This window comes from Petaurus breviceps, unplaced genomic scaffold (genome assembly GCF_028583685.1).
Source record: "Petaurus breviceps papuanus isolate PSGF00001 unplaced genomic scaffold, PetGlider_PUasm1.0 90845, whole genome shotgun sequence".
Taxonomy (NCBI): Eukaryota; Metazoa; Chordata; class Mammalia; order Diprotodontia; family Petauridae; genus Petaurus; species Petaurus breviceps.
The window spans coordinates 14845295-14868063 of record NW_027187359.1 but is presented as its reverse complement, the minus strand read 5'-3'; the positions used below and the strand labels follow the sequence as shown (position 1 = coordinate 14868063).

Below are 22769 nucleotides of genomic sequence, written 5' to 3'. Positions count from 1 at the left end.
CTGTGAAATTTAATAAAAGGAAAAAAACCCCAGCACACTAAAGTTTACATGAAGAATATGACTGCGCAAGTGACAATAAAGCAGAAGAGATGAAAAATTTTCTGAGGTAATTACTTTACAATAATTATCTCATGTAAGTCTCATGACATTCCTGCAAGGTGGGTGCTATTATTATCCCCATTTCACAGATGAGGAAACTGACATAGAGACTCACCCAGGGCCATACAACTATTAAAGTATCTGAGGCAACATTTGAACTCAAGTCTTTTTGAACGCAAAGCTACTTCTCTATACCTCAACTGGACCCCTCATTGCTGCAAGGCAATTTTTTGACAACTCCCTAATTATATTAACTAGTCCACTCAGCACAGTACTAAAACTTTTCTTTTCCTTCTCAGACCTCTTGTGGCTCATAAAAAAATAAATGAATAAACAATACCCTAAGATTTTTAAGCAACATATTTCATATACCTATCATTTCAAATTAATTATTACTTGTTAAAACAAATGGAAAAACTAAAATACGCATGTTTATAATTAGAAATAAAAAGAATATAAACATAAAATATAGTTGATAAGGCTTTATATTTCTTTATATTAATATCCTTTCCTGTTTTAATGATAATTGAGTCTGGAAAAGTATTTTTTTACTCACTTACACGCACATAGACAAAGATAAATGAGTTTATCAAGGTAATTTCCTATAATAAATTAATTTTTTAAATGCATGTGAAAATGTAAATATTAAAGCTTTATCTTGCCAAACAAATAGATTAATGCAATAAAGAGAATATAAACTCAAGAGACATGTATTCATTTTAATACTTTTAGTAAGTTGAAACAATGTTTACATAAGTTATCAAGAGCCAATAGCATTATTTTCTTGCCCTAATCACTTAACAAGAAATATTAATGGATTTAAATGAGAGAAAATGAAAATTTATATTTATATCCCATAGATAATACAATAAACTTAAAAATCTCAAAAAGCCTTAATCCAAAATGCTTCCTTCATTTTCCGTTACATTTTCTATGGTTTAGAAAGGAGAATGTGATTTTATATTAATGAAGTATGAATAGGCAGGGATAATCTTCTAATTATATAGTGAAATTAATGTATTTTACAAACATAAGTATACTACAATTAAAGTTTACTACATTCTTCATTGTAGCAGCTAGAAATGTCATTGTTTCCTGCGATTTTGCAAGATACTTTATACTCCTGTTATGGTCTTATTATATTGACATATGATTAAAAGAAAATTATATATCATTTAACTACTGTTTAATTCCTATAAATGGAGTTAATAAAATTTCCATAAGATTAAGGGCAAGAGGCATGTCTTGACATCATTGCTAAAGACTAAGCCAATGTTTTGTTTTGTTTTTGGAGGGCAATTGGGGCTAAGTGACTTGCCCAAAGTCACACAGAACTAGTAAGTGTGTCAATTATCTGAGGCCAGAGTTGAACTCAGGTCCTCCTGACCCGAGGGCCAGTACTCTATTCACTTCGCCACCTAGCTGCCTCCCCCAATATTTTACAAACAAAAGGCATCTTTAAATAAAGGTTTAGTTGAGGAACATCTGAGAAATCTGTTTCCTTGGAACTCTGATGAATTGTTGATACTGAAAAAGCTTTATTACCTGAGGACTGTGTTGATTTGTTCCGTGAGGACTAGTTCCTGAAAGAAACTTTACTAAGACATGAATAAGATTAGGATCTGAGACCAGTAGATGCGCTGTACTTTCCTGAGTTCCAATAGCATTGCTTGGAACAGCTACAAAACAAAAATATACAAAAGACAAAAATCAATTATGCTATTAGCAAAATGTTGACAATATTTTAGAAGCTATTAAATATTAAGGATGTCATTTTTCATTTGTATTTTCTGTACAAAATGTATACATGTATGTTAACTGCACTTATATAGCATGTTTTATTTGGTCTTCGCTATTTACTTTTGCAGACTTAAACACAGATCATACCCAAAGCCTCAACACCTCTCTTTCACAAAGCACTTTTAAAGTTATTTTCATGTCTTGGTAAGAAATAAAATCCAACATAAAATCTATAAACATTTATTACCCAAGAAAATGCAAATGGACACATACAAAATAATCACTATGTAATTCAATGTTCACTGCCTTTGTGGGTTGCAAAGTTCCATTTTTAGGGGTTAATTTTTATAAGTTACTAAAAACAAGCCATAGAAAGTAATTAACCAGTTTTACAAATGTGATGCAATATGAATTGTTGATGTTATAGAGATTTCCTTCAATCTACTAATTTTTGTAAATTCGTCCTCCCTACCACAGTTTTCTAGTGATATGTATACATAATAGCCTTAGTACTAGCTTTAAGATGGAAAAAAAGTGAATGTGGTTGAACAAAAATTTACCTTAATGACTTGACTAATCTTGACTAACTTTGTGCTTAAAAGAAAAAGTATCAAAACTAAAAGAAAAATTTTATTTTTATTTCAGGTCATAAATTTTTCATCTCACTTAACATGTTCCCTTTGATCATATTCATTACATATTTCTAACACTCATTTATCAAATAATCATTACAAATGCAAGAATTTCAAATTTAAAAGTTTGAACAAATAAACTCATGTATGATAACTATGCTGAAAACATTAATTTTACAAAAGGTACATTTTCTTTTGATACAGATTAGTAACAGTTTCAAAATTCAAAAGAGAATTTTACACCAAATTTATCTTGACAGCTCAATATCATATTTCATGAAAACCTTACTACTCCTTTACTCAAAATAGTAAAAGTATATTTCAGGGATACAAAGAAACAAAATTTCAAGTTAACTTACAGTTAAGCTGCATGTTTGTCATGAGAGTTAGGCTATGAAGCACTAGGCACCATGTCCGGAGTGAAGTATTGGGATACCATGCCAATACTGTTAAGAAGCTAGTTATTGATGCTGTAGAGAAAAGAGTTGGGGAAGAGATGAGACTATTTTTTAGAAAAATAATCCTACATAAGAATTTTCAGGTCTTAAAAAGTGTGCTCTATAACAATGTAGAACACATAATTTTTCAAGTAACTAGATCATTAAAGAGAGAATAAGCTTGTTCTATAAATGCCACTCTATTATAGCACAAGTCAGAGAACCAAAGACCTTCACTGACAGAAGATACTCAATGACCATCAATTCAAACCAGGAATTTTGCATAGTTCTAATTATGATGAAATTCTTATTTAAAACATAAACATGGCTCTTTACAATATATGAAATCATTTTTTCCTTATTAAGCCCTCAGGTGGCAGAAGAACAATTTTAACCATTTTTCTAGTTAACTAAAATGACCCTTACCAAAATGCCCCATGTAACTTTCTATGACTATTTACTGTTGTTTCCAGAATTTACACATAATTATTCTATCTCTGTATGCATGTATATGTAATTTTTCCTTGCAATAACATCCCATAAGATTTAACCCATCTCATATTTCTTTGTAAGACTGCATACCCTTGTAAAGCCATATTGCTCAGGTCATCAAATTTGCTTTTTTTATGTTAAAATCCTAATTCATCTTGCTTAGTACACATCATAATATACTATGAGATGACATGAAATCCCAAATTATGAATGAAAAATAAAATACAAAAACATATACACATATTTTTAAGCACCAATTATATGCAAAACACTGTGCTATATAATAGGGATGCAAAGATGAAAATGAACACTCCCCTTGTTTCAAGGTAGTTACAATTACAGCAATTATACAAGGTGCTCCAAAAGTTTGTGTAGTTTTAAGCTTTAAAAATTTTGGTAGTATAAATACAACAAGCTTATTATTTACATTTCTTTAATAGTTTGTGAATAATAACATTTTTATTTTAACAAGGGACATTTTGTTGTTATGTACTGCATGTGTAATAATTTCTGGATTAAAATTTTCTCACAATGGTGGATTGGCCAAGGAGGTCCCCTTCTATACTGACAAAGCTGCCTGATCTATTTACATTATACTTTTTCTTGTGGGGCATATATATATATATATATATATATATATATAAAAATAAAAAATAAGCTATCATTTATATATGAAAACCTCATTCTTTGCAAGATCTTAAGCCCAGGAAGAGCAACTAATAAAAGTTATTACAAAGTTCAAAAATCAACTAGAGGTGGTAATTATTATTTGGGGGGAGGGGGGGCAATTGGGGTTAAGTGAATTGCCCAAGGTCAAATGGCGTGTGTGTGTGTGTGTGTGTGTGTGTGTGTGTGTGGTGTCTACGGACAAATTTGAACTCGGGTCCTCCTGACTCCAGGGCCAGTACTCTATTCACTGCGCCACCTAGCCTCCCCCTAGAGATAGTAATTATGCTGAATTTTCACACAAAAAAAAAAATCCATATTTCAAAAATTTAGGTAGTCTTTCAAAATTTTCTTCTACAAGTTTTCGTATTTATATATGTGATTATGGCATTTACACTTTGAAGTTAAAGCATAAAATTTTGATAAGACTTTTGGGACACCCTTTATTTGTGTAAGGTACTACTTAAGTCTTGATAGTTCTTTTACCTTGATTCAAAGATATGACAGGTGTGCGATTAGCATTATATAAGAAAATGTCAGCTCCATGTTCCTTATTCCCAGAGGAATTAGAATTTAGACTTAATGTAAGCCATAATTGCAGAAGGGACTCCAACTAAAAAGTAAATATTAAAAATGAAGCTTAAAAAGGTTGGTACAGTCAATAGTACAATTTTTAAAAATTGAAACATACTTAAGATACTATGTAAATAATTATATTCCGGCTTAACATTTGCTCCTGTCATCTTATTTTCTACATCAGTTACATAAAATTTATTAAAATTTCTGTTAAATAAAAACATAAATGTTTTTAAAATCTGGTTCTAATGCTATATAGTAGCTAAACACAAAAGAATAAACTTAGTCCTAAAACTGTACTAGAAAAAAAAAACCTATATACATTCCCACGTATGTAACAACAAGCATAAATTGTTGGTCAGTTGTTTTCAGTTTAGTCCAAATCTTTTATGGCCCCATTTGGGGTTTTCTTGGCAAGGATACTAAAGTGGTTTGCTTTTCTACTACAACTCATTTTACAGCTAAGGAACTGAGACAAACAGGGCTATATGATTTGTCCAGGGTTACACAGATAGTAAATGTCTGAGACCAGATTTGAACTTATGCAGATGAGTCTTCCTGACTCCAGGCTCAGCACTTTATACAACCCCATATGAACAGTTATTACATAAAAATAAAGACTGAAGACTTGAATTTTGACACACTTAATTAAATGTCAAAATACTTTTTTCTACAAACTTCTCTTCTCAACACTCTAGCATCAAATCCTTACTTCTACACATAATCACTTTTCCTATATGAATGCATAAAGCAAAAAATAATTTCATGTGTTCTCAGGGCCATACCTGGACATGATGAACTTGAAGCATGGAAAAAAGTTTGTTGAAGCAAGCACTCAACATGGGGATTGAGGACAATTGTATTATCAACTGGTTGGTTGGGTTGGCTGCCGGGAAACCCCTTAATAATGAATCATCTGTTCCAGTGGGAGACTGGGAAACTGAAAATTAAACCAAAACTTCCATGATTTCAAAAGGAAATAAACTTTAAATTTGAGATCAAGATGATTATCTTAGACATACACACATATAAAGTTAAATGAAAGGGTGACATAAAAACTGTCTAGAAAAGTTGCAATAACAGACAGATTTATGCATTTATCTGACTGAAGGAATGTAACTGAACTATACAATCTTCAAATCCCTTCTCGGATATAATTCTAGTGCGCAAGATAAAGTCTAAGTAGAAAAAAAATTAGTTTATAAAAATCTGATTTATACCATCAACCTTCAATGACCATTTCCTGAATGTATGGCAGAATAAAGTGTTAAATATGTGCGTTAGAAAGCAATACAACCCAGGCAGAATTTATATTTAACTTTAAATAAAATGAAAGACAATTGGTTTGCAAAATTTTAAAGGCAGCAAACCTATTAAAATTATAGTATACAATAGTTTATATTTACATGTTGGAGATGTGTTTGTTAACGCCTGCAAAATAGAATCTGCTTCCAAAGTAGACATCATTTTCAACATGAGCTCTGCTTGCTGTTCAAGTCCAACCTCTAGACGGGCATCCAGAGCTACAAGATTCAAAGGAGAAAAGGATAGCAATTTAAGAGAAATAAATAACAAAAATGAACTAAATACTGTAACATCTAAGATGATAAATGCTACATTACTCATATTTTTTAGATTAAAGGCTTCATTGTCCATGGGATAAAACTGGAAACATTCCACACTATTCTTATTTTTCTTCCACATAACATAATTTATGGAGATCTTCTTCAGACTGATAAATTTACCTCCATGTTCAGCCCAGAGATACATGTAATGTTCTATGATTCCAATAGAGTAGTATTTCTTTTCCTGCACTATGTTTGATTCATCTACTCTCCCCTATTTCATCTTGTGTCATTTACACTTCCTCATATTGCAAATACTGCATTTAAGTTGAAGGACTACAGATGTAATTCCTTCAATTCAATAAATATTTAGTAAGTGCCTAGTAAAAGTTCCAGACACTGGCTAAGGAAACAAATAAGACAAACTCTACCCTCAAGGAGGAAGAAATGTGCAGAGGAGGGCATAGAATTGGGACTACAATATCCCAGGATCTATCAGGGCATTTTATTCCATGGACTAAAAGGAATAGATGCTATAACAATAAAGGAAAGCATTGAGAGGAATTTGGTAAGCCACGCTCTGGCCCTCCAATCAAAGGGGAAGAAGGGACTAAGGCAGCTGGTGTCAAGTACAGTGAGGAGATTAGAAATTATACCTAAGAGAGCTTTTTTGTGGGGAACCACAGAAGTGATATTTAATAATTCAATTAACTATTAAAAATTTAAAGGGAAGTGATATTTAATAATCATTAAGGCAGGTTGGAAACAATTTATTAAAGAATTTAAATACAAGAGCAATTTCTATTTTACTCAAGAAGAGGGAGCCATTAGAAAGCTCTTTTAAATATGAGACTAACAAGGTTAGGGAGTAGAAGCAGGACCTCCCCGCTGCTCCAGCTTCTGCCTTCCCCAATCCATGTAAAAAGGGGACTCTAAACAAACTTTGGAGCTGCAGAACCCAAAAATGACAGAGAAGCTAATCTCCTGCTGAGGACAGAATTGGCCAGCTCAGTGCTCTGGGAGCCCAGGCCAGCCCCTCACCAAGGCTTTAGCCCTGGGGTGGGTCTGACCAGCCGCTGGCCTGGCCGGAGGGACTCCAGATCAGCAGCAGCTGTGGCTGTTTCCAGATTTATCAACACAAAGATGTTAAGGACAAAGTGAGAGGTCAGTGCAGTCTGGACTTTGGGACGCAGTAAGTGGGAGTACATGGCTTTTGCCCCCGGGACAAGAAGCTGCTGAGACACCAGCAAAGCCAGCCAGCCCCCCTGGCAGCTTCAGCTCCTGGCCTGCAGAGTGTAGGGGGAACAAGCACTCTGAGGGGTAATCACTCTTGCTTTATTCTTCTTGGATCTGGATTACAGTATAGAGTGGAGATCCTGGGGTGTGTGTCCAGCTTGCCAGAGTGTGTGAAGACCTCAGAGAGGGCATCCATCTAATATGTCTGGCAGCTGAAAAAACCCCAGCATTTGGGACGAAAGCTCCCCTGTCTGGGGCAGAGTCCTACTGTGGCAAAAAGCCCAGGGGTCAAGTGACTGAGGGCAACATGACCAGGCAAAGGAAACAAAGCAGACAGAAGATTCCAACATTAGACTCCTATTTGGGGGACAAAAAGGATCAAAGCATGGAACAGGAGAAAGACAGTGAAGTCAGAACTCCTGCACCAAAAGCTTCAAAGGAAAATACAAGCTGGTTACAGGCCATAGAGGACCTTAAGAAGCAGGTAAGTGAAGTGGAGGAAAAATTGGGAAGAGAAATGAGAACAATGCAAGAAAATTATGAAATGAGAGTCAACAGCCTGACTGAGGAAAATCACACCTTAAAAAATAGACTGACTCAAATGGCAAAAGAGGCTCAAAAAAGCAATGAGGAGAAGAATGCCTTAAAAAGCCAAATGTGCCAGATGGAAAAGGAATCTCAAAAGCTCAAGGGGAACCATTGCTTCAGAATTAGATTGGAGCAAATGGAAGCTTATGACTTTATGAGAAATCAAGATGCTGTTAAACAGATCCAAACAAATGAAAGAATAGAAGGCAATGTGAAATATCTCATGGGAAAAACCACTGACCTGGAAAATAGATCCAGGAGAGATCATTTAAAAATTATTTGACTACATGAAAGCCATGATCAAAGTAAGAACCTAGAAATCATCCTCCAGGAAGTTCTCAAAGAAAACTTTTTAGAACCAGAGGGCAAAATAGAGGTTGAAAGAATCTACCAATCACCTTCTGAAAAAGATCCCAAAAAGAAAACTCCTAGGAATATTATAACCAGGTTCCAGAATTCCTAGATTAAGGAAAGAATATTACAAGCAGCCAGGAAGAAACAATTTGAATATTGTGGAAACAATCAGGATAACCCAGGATCTGGCAGCTTCTACACTGAGGGATCAAAGGGCTTGGAATATGATATTCCGGAGGGCAAAGGAGCTGGGATTAAAACCAAGAATCACCTACCCAGCAAAACTAAGTATCATGTTTCAGGGGAAAATCTGGTCATTCAGTGGAATAGAGTACTTTCAAGAATTCTTGATGAAAAAGCCAGAGTTGCATAGAAAATTTGACATTCAGATACAAGAAGCAAGAGAAGCATGAGAAGGTAAAGAGGGAAAAGAAATCATAAGGAACTTATCAAAGTTGAACTATTAACATTCCTACATGGAAAAACAATAATTGTAACTTATGAAACTTTTCTCAGTAGTTGAAGGGAATAGAAATATATATATGTCTATATATGAGGGTATATGGGCATATGAATACATATGTGAATGTGTGCATATATGTTTACAGATATACATAGATAGAGGGCACAGGATCAATTTAACAGGAAGGGATGATACTTAGAAGGTGAAATTAAGAGGTGAGAGAGGAATATAATGAGAGGGGATGGGGAGAGACAAATGGTGTAAACTATCTCATATAGAAGAGGCAAGGGAAAATGGTTACAATGGAGGGGAAGAATGGGAAGGCAAAAGGGAATGGGTCAACTTTATTTCCATTGAATTTGGCTTGAGGAGGGAATGAAATACACACTAAATAGGGTATATCACCCTGCAAGAGAGTGGGGGGAAGGGGATGAAAGGGGAGATGCTGGAAGGGGGGGAAGGAAGTTGGGAGCACCCACTTTTGAAAAGGGACAGGATCAAAGTAGAGAATAGAACAAGTGGCAGGTGGGATAGGAGGGAGGGAAATATAGTCAGTCTTTTAAAATATATCTACTATGTTATTGTTTTACATTAGCCACACATATACAACCTATACTGAACTCCTTATCTTCCCAGTAAGGGTGGAAGACAAGGGAGGAAGCGGATGAATCTGGAATTTAAAGTTTTAAAATCAAATACTAAATATATATACTGTTATTAATACCATTTTAGATGTAATTGGGAAATAAGATATACAGGCAATGGGGCATATCCACTGGAAAAGTCGAAAGGGGTACGGGAGAGAATATGGGCGAGAGCAGATTGGAGGAGGGTATATCCTGTGGGACTGCTATTTTGGGCCGGTAGGTAGGGGAAAAATGAGGAGGAAATTTGTAACTCAAAATCTGGTGGAAATGAATGATGTAAATCAGAAGTTAATAAAAAACTAAAAAAAAAAAAAAAAAAAAAGGTCAGACATGCTTTAGGAAGTTTTAATTTGGCAGCTCTGTGACAAAAGCCCAAAAGACAATAACCTGAATAGACAGAAAAGATTAAAGTGCATTACATTTGGGAAAATCCAAAATCTCAAGGATTCATAAGAGCTGTTAAATGATGCAGTACACCACAATCTCAAAAGAATCCAAACTTTAAATAATCAAAGAGTAAAATTACACCTGGTTAAGTGTAAGTATGGAAAATGTTAACAAACCACAATCTTCATATGGTCAAAGAACAGGAAAAATAATTTCTCAAAAAAAAAATTTTTTTTTAAGCAATTGGGGTTAAGTAACTTGCTCAAGGTTACATGGCCAGTTATTTCTGGGTATGGTGCTAAGTATCAGAGCCCGGATTGAATCCCAGGTCATCCAGACTCTGGGGCCAGTGCACCTACTGGCTGTGCTATTTTTTAAATTATTCATAGAAGCAATATGTGTGTATCACATATGGTGACAAATATTTGCTATACAGGAAGAGAATATTTTAAATAATCAAATGACTAACAATGTACAATGTTAAATGACTAACAGTATAAATAAATGTAATAAACAATAAAGAACTGACTTATAAAATTAAAAGTAATGAGAAAATTCCAATCTTTTAAAACTTTTATTATTTATTTTTAGCATTAATTGTTTTTAAGTTTTGACTTTCAAATTCTTTGCCTCCTAGCCCTCACCCACCCACTGTGAAAGAAGAAAAAAATTTTGAAGAGATAAGATATACTAAGCATGACCAAAATAACAACTAAGTACAAAAAGACTACTTAGCTTTTGTTTGTTTTTGCTTTTTGGAGGACAACTGGGATTAAGTGATTTGCCCAAGGCCATAGGGCTAGATTTTTGTGTGTGTGTGTTAAGTCCCTGAGGCTGAATTTGAACTCAGGTCCTCCTGACTGGAGGGCTGATGCTCTATTCATTGCGCCACCAAGCCACCCAGAAAAAAGACTACTTTGAAAAGCAACAAAAAACTACCTTAGTAAATGGACAATAGTGGTACTAATTTATAACATAAATCTGCTCCCTTAAAAAATGTAAAATTATTAACAGGAAAAGCTTCATATACTATTATTAGTCAAGTGTAATGTTTAGGGAATTTGAAGATCTTCCCTGCACTTTAATAGGCCTGTGAGACGTGTTTTGAGCTTTGGCCCACCCATAGCTTGAGTCACATGGAAACTGTGCTGTGAGGAGCTTGCCAAACCAGAGGAGTAGGAACTGGTGGAGCAGGGGGAGAGTGAGGTGAAGCTGAGAGAGAGAGAGAGAGACAGGGACAGAGAGAGAAAGAGGAGGCAGAGCAGCTAACATGGGTGAGAGGGGGGCATTTTGTCTAAGAGAGCTTTTTTGTGGGGAAGCCCTCGGAATGGCAGTGCTCCTTGCATTGGTAATGTGTACCAATTTCTTTATTACCATAATGAATTCAGCTTTCTGGTATATGAATAAATATTCTGGTTTTGTCTTCAGAAGAAGAGAATCTGTTAATATCTTGCGATTCAGACCTGCCAATATGACTGCATATTCACAGTAGCTGCTGTGGGTGTAGCACTGGTGATATATCAAGTCAAGGCAATAAGCATTTTTAAGTGTTACTATTTGCCAGTAGCTTTATTAATTGTTGGAAAAAGATACAAAGGCAAAAACAAACAAACAGACAAAAAACTAACTATTCCCTGTTCTCAAGAAGCCCAATCTAAATGAAAAGACAATCTGCAAGTATATAAGTACAAACAAGATATAATAAAGGGTAAACTGAAAACAATCAGCAGATTAAAGGCACTAGCATTAAGTGGAAGTAGGGAAGGCTTTTTGTAGAAGGTAAGATTTTGGTTGGGGAGACAGGGAATAAGGATTTATAAAATACTTTCCTTGTGTCAGGCACTCTGCTTTACAAACAATGCCTCATTTGATCCTCACAACCCTGGAATTTAAGTGTTAGAAATATCTTCATTTTGAAGTTGAGGAAAGTGAGGCAAACAAAGCTTAGGTAAATTGCCTAGGGTCACACAGATACAATAAGGATAGGATCTGAAAGAAGCCAAGGAAGCTAAAGGGAAGAAATGAAGAGGGAAAAAAATTTAGCCATGGGAAACAACCAAAAAAAATGCTCTCAATTGAAAAATAAAATATCTGGAAGGACAAACGGCAACAAGTTCAGCGTTTCTAAAATGCAGAAAAGAGGGAAAGGAGTAAAGCTTAAGACAATTGGAAAGGTAAGAAGTAATCAGATTATGAAAGAGTTTAAAAGCCAAACACTCAATAAAAATCATCTTAATTGTCATCTTAATTGTTTTTCTATGAGTGAACATTGTGGTAGAAATGTCAAAGAATATTCTTTGAACTTTATGTACATTCAAAAAAATTTTTCTAATTAAAAAAAATGTAGACCAGGGGCAGCTAGGTGGTGACCCAACACAAAAACTAGCCGTGTGACCTTGGGAAGTCACTTAAACCCAATTGCCCTCCAAAAAGCGAAAAAAAAAAAAAAAAAAAAAAAAGTAAACCAAAATACATAATTAAAAAAAATTACTGATCACTGATTAAGTATAAGGAATTATGTTGCATGATGCTGATTGAAAAAAGAATCATAATAATGAAACATACACTTAACAAGCTTTCAATCTGAGAAATCAATACTTCCAAGTGAAAAATAAATATCAATGGAAAAATCTAAATAGTTGAAAAACAAAGAGCAAGGAAATCAAATGACTATACCTGATCATCAAATGAACTATAGACAATAAATGTTTAAGAGTTTCAAAGAATAGAAGTTAAATCAAATCTCTAGAGATAAAATATAGCCAGATGTTGCTATACTCCTATCTAAATTGCTCCTAAAAATCTCAGCCAGTTAATTTTCTAGGCAGTTACTAGGATAATGGCCATTTGGGGCCCAGTTTTTAAATCTTGACAAGTAGAAGAATAAATTGATGAAGTTCCAAATGTTTGCTAAAAAAACAACAAAATAACATTCATCACAGTATACCCCCAGATGACCTCCAGTTTCAATTTCATTTACTCAATTTCTAAAGTAAATATACAATGAATATTGACACCAGTGAAATTAATTTGCATGCTCACTCACCAAAGTTAACCTCAAGATGAACTGTACATGTACATTCATTTTTTTCCTTTGCATGTTTTACTTTATTTTGTTACTAGGATGTCAGTAGCTCATTAAGTTCTGACAAGCTGGAACTCTATGTTAAAAAAGAATATTTTGTCTTTTCTTTCATCAGTTCCCATTTAAATTAAATTATATTTACAATCCTTTCATCTACTTTTGTAAACTTTGGAATTTTATTAAAATTCTCAAAAGGTAGCAGGTATAAAACCTTTATTAAATCTATTTGTTTCTAATTTAATGAAAAGGCCCCAAATGTCTTACAAAACTTCATTCGATACACATATTCTTTAAAATAAGGGAAAAAATAACATGAACAAAAGAAATCAAAATTGGTTTATTAAAATGTTCCTAAGCAGTTGGAAGAGAGATGTGCCCAAAATAAGTATCCAAAGTTATATAAAGAACTTAGGTTGTGAATTATTTTTGTTTTCTATTTTCAACTACAAAAAAGGTCAGTTAAAGGAAACAAAATCAAAGTCTTAACAGTTTTAGGGCTGGTGAATAAGTAACACTCCTATGTTTACTAAAAAAATAGACAGAATCCTTTTTGCAGTGCTAGTATTTCGATCAGTTTGTTCGATCAGATGGACAAACAAGTTTGATTACAGATACTTACAATCTGATTTTGGATTTATCTCCTAAGTCAGAGATGACTTTTGATATAAATTACTGGAGGCTAATGCTATATTGATGACATCATAGATTCTTCTGTCACAAGACACAAAAAGTTTTAGGAGACCTTCCAGTCATGCCAACAGTTCTATTCATTACTTTATATTTCATGAGCAAAAGCAAAAACAACAACTAAACTATACTTACCTTGAGAAACTGACACACTAACAGTCTGTGATCCATTTTTTTCTGTGGTCATTGGTGGTTTTGCTACAGGGATTCCAAGACCTCCAATGTAAGGGTTATAATTGTAGGTGCCATAATCAGCACCCCAATAATCATACCATGTGCTGCTTATCGGCTTAATAAAATGAAAAAAAGGGAGAATGTAGGTTATTTTTTCCCATTCACTGGTGAAATTTCGTATCTACTGTGTCATAATTTATAATTAATTCCCTGCAGTTAACACCCACCATCCATCTATTCACAAATTTCATGATGACATAAAAATTCCTGAGATTTGCATTTCTCAAACACATGATACACCTCACATTTAGGCAAACTGGTTATAAAAAGTTTCTAATGGATGTTTAAGTTCAGTAATTCTACCTATCTCTCATACCAAATGTTAAGCAACTGTCTCCTTATCTATAGCAAAATTAAAACTATTTTCAAAACATTTAAGAATAACCCATTTTTATACTACAAATTCATTTTGTTTTGTTACTTGATATAGAAGTTTTTCGTTCTAAAAATCTGAATGTGGAAAAATCTAATCTGTACTTAACCAAAACAACACTTATATTATACTGATTACCTAATTCTTGATTTACATACTGCTAATTCAAGATGCACTAATTCTCATTTAGTGCAACTGATTAAACTCTCTGAAAAGAATTTCCATTCTTTTCTGCACAGAAAGTTCTATTGTTGACAATAATTTATAAGAAAAATCATTATTAACTTGTTATGTTAACTTTTTGATATATGTATCATTTCAAGTCAATATCACATGGAATTCTGTAATATTTAATTATGAAAACTGTATAAACAGTGGCCCATGTCATGGATTCAAGCATTCAATTTTTTGCTATAATAAGAGACACTGAACAAGCACAGACTGGATAAAAAAAATCACAAATTAATTTAAATACTTAAAGTATCCCATACCTTGAAGACTTTCGCTGCAAGAGGATCTTTTTCCAGATCGATATCTAAAGGATCAATGTCAACTTCCATCAGATCTTGTAAGAGCTCAAGGTCAATTTCTTTATCTTTTTCCAAAGATGAAAGAGGGGGAGCACCTACAATTGAATTTGTTTTTAAACTTATTATGAATTACCTGAAATTAAGCTTAGAAATATAAACTAATTAAAACTTGACTAGAAAAAACTAAAAATGAAGTACTTCTGATCTGAAAACTTTATTACAATTAATGTCATTTCAAAAAGTACATACCTACAAAAGTATCCATATTTCAGGTTATTGTCCCTACTAAAAGTATTTTTTAAATCTAGGTTTTTCTATTTTACTAATAAAAACCTAATAACATGAAATATTAAAATCCTTAATATATGCTAGTTAAGAAGGAAAACTTACAAAATACAAATATATTTATTCACCTGTGATATCATGAGTCAGAGGTTCATCAATAGTTTCTAGCAACTGAACTGAAGACTGCTGAAGAGAATCATCAGAGTCACCAGTTGTGGTTCCTACGTCTTCTCCTACTGCCCCTTCTTCCATAGCTTCAGCAGCAATGGGTGCTAACAACTCTCCTGTGGATAAAGCCACAATATCTCTAATAAGCAATATTTTTAAAATGATAAATTTTAAAACAAATTAAGTTATTCCCTTTAGACTTCAATAATGAAAACATGCCAAGACTATCCATTATATATTACCTGCCACAATTATTTTCTATTAATAATTTTTAAATGAGTTTGATAATGCATAAATAAATCCTAATGCAACATGTAAATGTACAGGTAATAAGCATTGTCAACACAATCTTTAAGTAATTTTTGTAATATACACATATCAAGTTACTCTAGAAACATGTATCTAATTACTCTATTAGTTTCGAACTAAACTACAAATGTAATTTCTGAATTATAAAAGTCAATGAACAATACTTTATAGTTATTTTAGAGTTAAAGGTAATTTTTTTAAAGTACAAATTAAATGTGCCAACTGAGAAAAAGAAATTCTCACTTACCTGCTAAGATGTCCTGTAGCATACAACTCAAGGAATACTGAGCCCAAGCACCACCCCAGGATATATCTCCTCTATTAAAGTCAGTTCCAACCATAAGTAATAAAAGTCTTTCCAGCTGAGGCTCATTAACAATTTCACACAAATGAATTGTTGGCCGAGTGGCATTTGCAATTCTTGCAAGAACCTTTAACAAATTTGGGGAAACATAAATAAGCATCTAGAAAGTAAAAACTATGTCAACAATCCAATTTTAGTTTATAAAATAATAACCCTTTTGTGAAATTTAAAATGTGTTTTGTTCTCAATTAACCTCTAAGAAACATACTTTCTTAAGGTTTAAAATTTTTGGCCAACATATATCTGAGATGATTATTTCTAAATCTGTAAGTTGTACATACCTAAAAATGTTTCCATTATTTCCATATTCTATATTCTATATTCCAATTGCTTCAAACAAACTGCTAAACAAAATGCATTCAAAGGAGCACCATGAATAAAACTTTTTTAAAAAACTGAATGAAAGGGAAAAACATCTTTGCATAATAATAGACATAGCTTTATTTCAGTATTTTATGGCATCAAAGTCAACTATGTGCCTCTAAAGATATCACTTAAGTGAGTGTTAAGTCTTGAGCTTCCATTTCCTCATCTATAACAAGGTGATACTTGTAATACCTAAGGCTGTTGTAAAATAATGAAAGAGAAAAGAGGTTGGAGGTAAGGAAATGTGCAAGAGGGAGAGACAGGTAGGTAATGAAATGAGAAAGAAAAAGATGAGAAAAAAAGAGCTGAGATTTAACAAAATATGTAAAAGAGAGAAAATGAAAGTGAACAAGAATAGTGTGTGTACAATATGTGCAGAAAGGCATCCAGCACAGAACAACAGAAACATCGTTAGCTTTACAGTCAGGAAGACCTGTGGTGACATCCATGCTCTGACTCATACTGACTGTGTATTCAGGGATCCTTCTCAGCCCCTCCACATAACTCTCTAAGTTGCATAGAAAGTAAAAGTCACAGTAGCAGATGAAGGAGTTCCTAACTTGGAGCTGCTTATACAGATGAAATCACAGGGTAGGGCACAAATTTAAAATGATGGATATATTTTCTTTCGTTATGATTGACAGCATGGCATAGTGGTAAAACAAAGACCTGGAGTCAGAAGATGCAGATGCAAATCTTTGCTGTGGCACCTTCTGTCTGGGTGACAATGAGCAAGTCATATAGTATGGCTGAGAGGCTTACTTTCAGTTTCCCAATCTATAAAATGGGAGTAATAATACTTCATATCCTACATACTGTACTGAATTGAGAGTAAAGCATTTAGTGACCTATAAAGCAATTTATGAAACTTAAATATTAGTATGACTTCTATTATTTTATAACAACTTACTGTTTTCTAGCAATTTCTAAGAAATCTCATTCTTCTAAAGATTCTACTATGCCCATTCCCCTTAAAAGTTTTTTTTTTTAATGTAAATTACCTTACAAATAAACAAAAGGAGATCTGCATGACAAGTAAAATCCATGGACAGAAGAAAGAGCAGAAGCTTCTGCACTACTGAGATGCAACGTTCATGGGCCAGAGTAAATGGAAGGGGTTCTATCTCTGGACTTTCTTTTGTGGTTGAGACTTCTGTGTCTAATGTAGAGCGAGGCCATTCCGCAGTGCGTCGTAAACGAATTAAATCCTTAAAGTGCTGTATAGAGAATTAAAAAAATCTTTACAACATGCTAATGTTTTCTTAACTAAGCTATGACAGTATAATTTTGTATATAAAATTAAAATCAGTCACAACATGCAGAACAAACCTTGATAAGTTCTGGAAAAAAAATTTCAAAGACATAGGACTATCAAATTCTATGGGTAAAACTGACTGCAATTAAACAGACTATCCGACGATACTCAAATATTAAAGCAAATGTGACAGACCAATAGTAACTAAGTTTTATGTAATTAAAAATATAAAATGTAGAATGAGAATACAAGTTACTTGGAAATAACTAGTAGGAACAACGATAAACTTTTTTCTCCACACAGCAAAGCTGCATTGGAATTATGCTGATGGCATATGAATACATTATCAAACTTCCCACAATGCCTTTCTTCTCCCTCCCCACCCTGCTCATACCCAGCCTAAATGACATTAGACAAAACAATCTGAAGTGAGGAGTTAATACTACAGGAACAATAATATAAGTGAGAGTAACCTAAAAATTAAGTGAAGAAAGTCAATGTCACTAGGACTCAGAGAAACTCAAATTGTTACAAAGAATTTTATAATGTCAGAGTGAAACTGGGTTATAATGTATTGATAACTAATTACTACGAAATAACATGTTATATGGGATTGCTTTTGTTACAAAACAGATTGTCCAAAATCTTAAGGAGATAGGATTAGTGGTTTTGTTTTAGTCTATTGGTTGAGCACAAGAATTTAAATCACTTAGACCCACAGATTGGGAAACACTTGTGGTTTTTTCATTCTAACCATCACATTTTACCTCTTTGTAAGAGCCTCAAAATTACTTGTATTATTTCTTTGGAATAACTAATTCATGAAAAATCAAAAGTCTTCCAAAACATAAATGATTAACACTTTTTTAAGATTTCTTGTAGTGAAACGTTTGTTTCCATATTTTTAATGTAAAGAGAATATACAGGGGAATAAATAAAACACAGGTAGAGTAACTAATATTCTGAACTCATTCCTTTTTTTAAATTTCTAGGATAATGAAAACAATCCTTTAATCACTTTGAAATAAATTCATTTGAATACACTTGCATATATATATATTTATGCACATACATACACACATATTTTAGGTAGATAAAATACATAAAAAAATTTAAATTTTAAAACATGTATTATTTTTAATAACTGAGGAGTTTTAAAGGAAACAAGCTTTTTCTTATAAAGCAAATCCAAAGCAACTTTAAAGTTATTGCTAGTTGGCTTTTTAAAAAATTTAAGAAACTTCTAAGAAGACTGATTCATCATTTTCTTCTTTAATTCAGAATATAACAATTCTTCCCCTTAAAAATAACTTGTAAAACAAAAATTAATTTCTAGTAATTTAATAATCCCTACATCAGTGCTTCTGAAGAGTAAGGTACCAGCTAGGTGGCGCAGTGGATACAACATTAGGCCTGGAGTCAGGAAGACCTGAGTTCAAATCCGGCCTCAGACACTCACCAGTTGTGTCACCCTGGACAAGTCACTTAACCTCTGTCTGCCTCAGTTTCCTCAACTGTAAAATGGGGACAATAATAGCACCTACCCCACAAGTTGCAGGGATCAAATGAGATAAAACTTGTAAAAGCGCTTAGTACAAGTACATGCCTGGGGGACAATGCAGTTGTTAAATAAATGCTTATTCACTTTCCTTGCATAACATTCCAGAAAGGTATTGTGCACGAGAGGTTTAAGTATGGGCTATTAATTTTTGACCATAACCTAAGCTTTAAAGCTTAAATAGTCATAACAATTAGGGAAGCAAAGACCAAAGCAAAGAAATATATCAATTATGTAATTTAAGATTAGACTAAAACTATGCAATTATCAAAATGCTTTTACACAAGATCTGATTTGAAGTCCTATAAGTGGGTTCAGTGAAAAGACGACTAACAAGCTAGGATTTCAAGTGACTGGTAAATTAAATAAATAGTGATGACTGGCATTGACCGAAACTTCAAGAATCAATTATTTAAAAGAATAAAATGGAAAGCTATTTTTTGTGAAGTAGGTAGGCTTTTAAATTAAAAGCTGTAAGATCACAATACCTTTGATGTAGCCTGCTTTAGTTTTGCCTGCTCTACCAAAAGTTTGTACGATGATCCTTTGTTGCTTTGTATTTTCTCTTTTTCCATCTGTTCCACCAAAGCCTTCTGTTTTGATTTTAATAAATTAAGTTGCTAAAAAATAAAAATTAACAAATAAAAATATAAGCCATAGAAATACAGCATTCTTCTAGACTGGGGCCAAAGTTTCCAGTAAAAACTGTATAGAATACTCTATTTACATGCAAACTGTTCACTTAAGATTGCAATCGTTGCAAAGAAGTATAAAATATATATGTATAGCTAAAGCTTACATTCATATAGCACTTAATCTTTGCTAAGCGCTTTTACAAATATTACCTCAATTGATCCCTACAACAACCTTGGGAGGTAGGTGCTATTATTGTCCCCATTTTACAGTTGAGGAAACTGAGGCAGGCAGAGGTTAAGTGACTTGTCCAGGATGACACAGCTAGTGAGTGTCTGAGGCCGGATTTGAACTCAGGTCTTCCTGACTCCAGGCCCTGTGCTCAATCCACTGCGCCATCTAGCTGCTATATTATAAGTTATATCCTGAAATTGTTTTAAAAGGGTACAAGAATCAATAAACAACAATGCAAACAGCCATCTGAAGAAATACCCCCCAGGTATACCTAAAAATATGCTTGATGAAGTCATTACTAATGAGATGAATGCAACTCTCAAATTTCCTTAGAGATTTTATGATACAATAGAGTCAGTGCTCTAAAAACCCAGAATTTTTGAAAGTCTAAAATAACAATATATTACAGCAATTAATAATAATGAAAATTCTAGTGTTGGGCTGGAAAAATGAACCCAGGGAGATTATACTGGCATGTGTTCCACTCACCAGAAAGGTAAACCATTTAGTTAAGAAAAAAAAATTCTTCAATTTACCTTAATGAAACTGTCCTAATAGATTAATCAATTCCCTTTGCTAAGTTTTTGAGCTCACTAAGCAACCTTCTTATCAGTAATTCAATTTCCCAAGCACTAATTCAGCTCCTCAAATTCCTAGATACTGAGAAGGTGATGTCCTGGATAAAGCATATGGAGTTTCACCATTAACAGAAAGGTGTAAACTTCCATTTGAATTTTAAAATGTAGTGTACTGGTTAAAAAAAATTGATTGGTTGGGTGTTTTGTCATCATGAATCAATTAACCACAATGTAATAATCTGTAAGAATCTGGAAAATAAGAGTTCCTGAAACTGTGTGTCTGAGAATTTCCCTCTAATCCTACGAAATTACTCTACATTTACTTTGAATCTATTTTTTATTAATTTAGCTCTATATTTATCATTTCCTCTAAATGACTACAAGCTTCTCAAGCATAGGTTTTGTTTCATTTTTATCTTTATTTCCTTTGTACCTAGCACAAAGGAAATGCTTAATAAATGTTTGTTGAAATAAATAGTGACTGTTACCCATCACTTTCCAAGTTGTAACTAACCCATGAGGTTAAACTGTCTGCTAGAATTTAACCATTACATTTCAATTGAAATTATTCCCTCCTTGGTAAACTACACACAAGATTCTATGACTTCAAATAACAGAAATCACAAATAGACCAGTGAATAGAAGAATGAAAAAAATCATTTGTTAATAAGCACTTACTATGTGTAAAGCACTGTGCTAAGTGCTAGAGATATATAAACAGGAAAAAAACCCAGTCCCTGCTATAAAGCAGTTCACAGACAATATATATGGAAAGCATCAGCTTCAAGTAAGATGTAAAGGTCCCATGGGTCCTTAAGGTACAGAGATACTTAAGTGATTTGCAAATGTTTCTAAAATGTTGCTGATTTTTAGATGTATTTACACTAGTGACATCAGTTAACTACAGGTTACAATTATGTGGTGCATAGACGGAGTAATGGGCTTGAAATCAGGCCTCACATACTTAATTGCTGTGTGACCCGGAGTGAGTCACATAACCTCTATGTTTCCCTCAGTTTCCTCAACTGTAAATAGGGGATAGTAACAACATCTACCTCCCAGGGCAGTTGTCAACATCAAAGGAGATAATATTGACAAAGTGTTTAGCACAGTGTCTCACACATAATATGCTCTATATAAATAGTTATTCCCTTCTCTTACTACTTCCTCTTCCTATATAAGATATATGCATAGTTATCCTTCCTGTTCCCTAATTCTAATGTTGTAATTACAGTCTACAAATACATCCTTTTTAAGACACTGGAATTAAGTTTAAGCCAAAGTTGTCAGGAAAATCCATTCCCAAAATCTATTTGAAATATTTTATTATTATTATGCCAATGTGACTAATATGCATGTAAACAGAATATTAGATACCTACTCAGAATTTATCATTTCTAAAATTGACAAAAATCAGTACTACCCAAAGTAACTACAGTTTTTACAAACACAAAATAAAGTACACAGTAAGGCCCAAGAAATGGGCAAGTAAACATTCCCAAAAGAACCTGTGCTCCATAATTGAGGAATAAGTGGAAGATCAAAATGGAAAAATTCTCAGTAAGAGCCAGTGGGAGAAAAATGTCTACCTCAGGGACAGGGAACCTGAAACATGTGGCCTCAAAGCCACAGGTTCCCCCACTCCTGGCTAGCTAATGCTGAGTAACATTTTTAAAAATAGGTGTTTAAGAAACAACTAAAAATTTTTAAAATGTTTAAAGTTTAAAAACCTTGAAAATTACCTGTTTATGATGAACAAGCTGCTTTCTGATCTTTCTAGAATATAATCTATCAAGACTACTGTTGCCTTTGGAAGATCGATTTAGGTTTTGAGTATGCAGGCTGTTGTTAATGAAACTCCACTGGTGACCTAACTCAGTGGTGGGAAAAAAAAAACTCATTAATGGTTACTGATGAATAACCTTGGGAAACATATAAATAATTCATGCATTATAAAGTTAAAATTTTAAATAGGCATGGAGGTAGCCGGGACAGAGAAGGGAAAGGAATTTTTCAAAACTCCTAAAGAAAATAGTTATTTGCAAGAATCTTACTAAAAAGACAAATGACTTTCATTTTGTTTGCAGAAAACATTTTACATTTGTATCATCCATCAACCTGTAAATAACTTTTGAGTGATGATTTACTGATTGTTTGCCTCAGTTTCATTATGTTATCCTATTAGATGTCTCAATAATCTCTAAAATTACTACAGACTTTAAATAGAA

At 33.4% G+C, this 22769-nt stretch overlaps 1 protein-coding gene across 8 annotated transcripts in view; it reads right to left on the bottom strand.

The window, feature by feature from the left end:
• The window catches only part of BIRC6 (baculoviral IAP repeat containing 6), a 317039-nt gene that overhangs the window by 154355 nt on the left and 139915 nt on the right, over nucleotides 1–22769 (bottom strand). For 7 of the 8 annotated variants that reach the window (XR_011165250.1, XM_069072160.1, XM_069072164.1 and 4 more), the window contains exons 33-44: nucleotides 22284–22411; nucleotides 19585–19716; nucleotides 17285–17500; nucleotides 15801–15984; nucleotides 15205–15360; nucleotides 14753–14886; nucleotides 13790–13943; nucleotides 6049–6165; nucleotides 5428–5582; nucleotides 4553–4679; nucleotides 2831–2941; nucleotides 1645–1778 (exon numbers count right to left, since the gene is read on the bottom strand). Coding sequence is in view for 7 of the 8 variants with exons in the window: in XM_069072160.1 (XP_068928261.1) it covers nucleotides 1645–1778; nucleotides 2831–2941; nucleotides 4553–4679; nucleotides 5428–5582; nucleotides 6049–6165; nucleotides 13790–13943; nucleotides 14753–14886; nucleotides 15205–15360; nucleotides 15801–15984; nucleotides 17285–17500; nucleotides 19585–19716; nucleotides 22284–22411 (1748 nt within the window). In the remaining variant the exon portion in view is untranslated. The remainder of the gene's footprint in view (nucleotides 1–1644; nucleotides 1779–2830; nucleotides 2942–4552; nucleotides 4680–5427; nucleotides 5583–6048; nucleotides 6166–13789; nucleotides 13944–14752; nucleotides 14887–15204; nucleotides 15361–15800; nucleotides 15985–17284; nucleotides 17501–19584; nucleotides 19717–22283; nucleotides 22412–22769) is intronic. The other variant, XM_069072166.1, reaches the window with a different exon arrangement.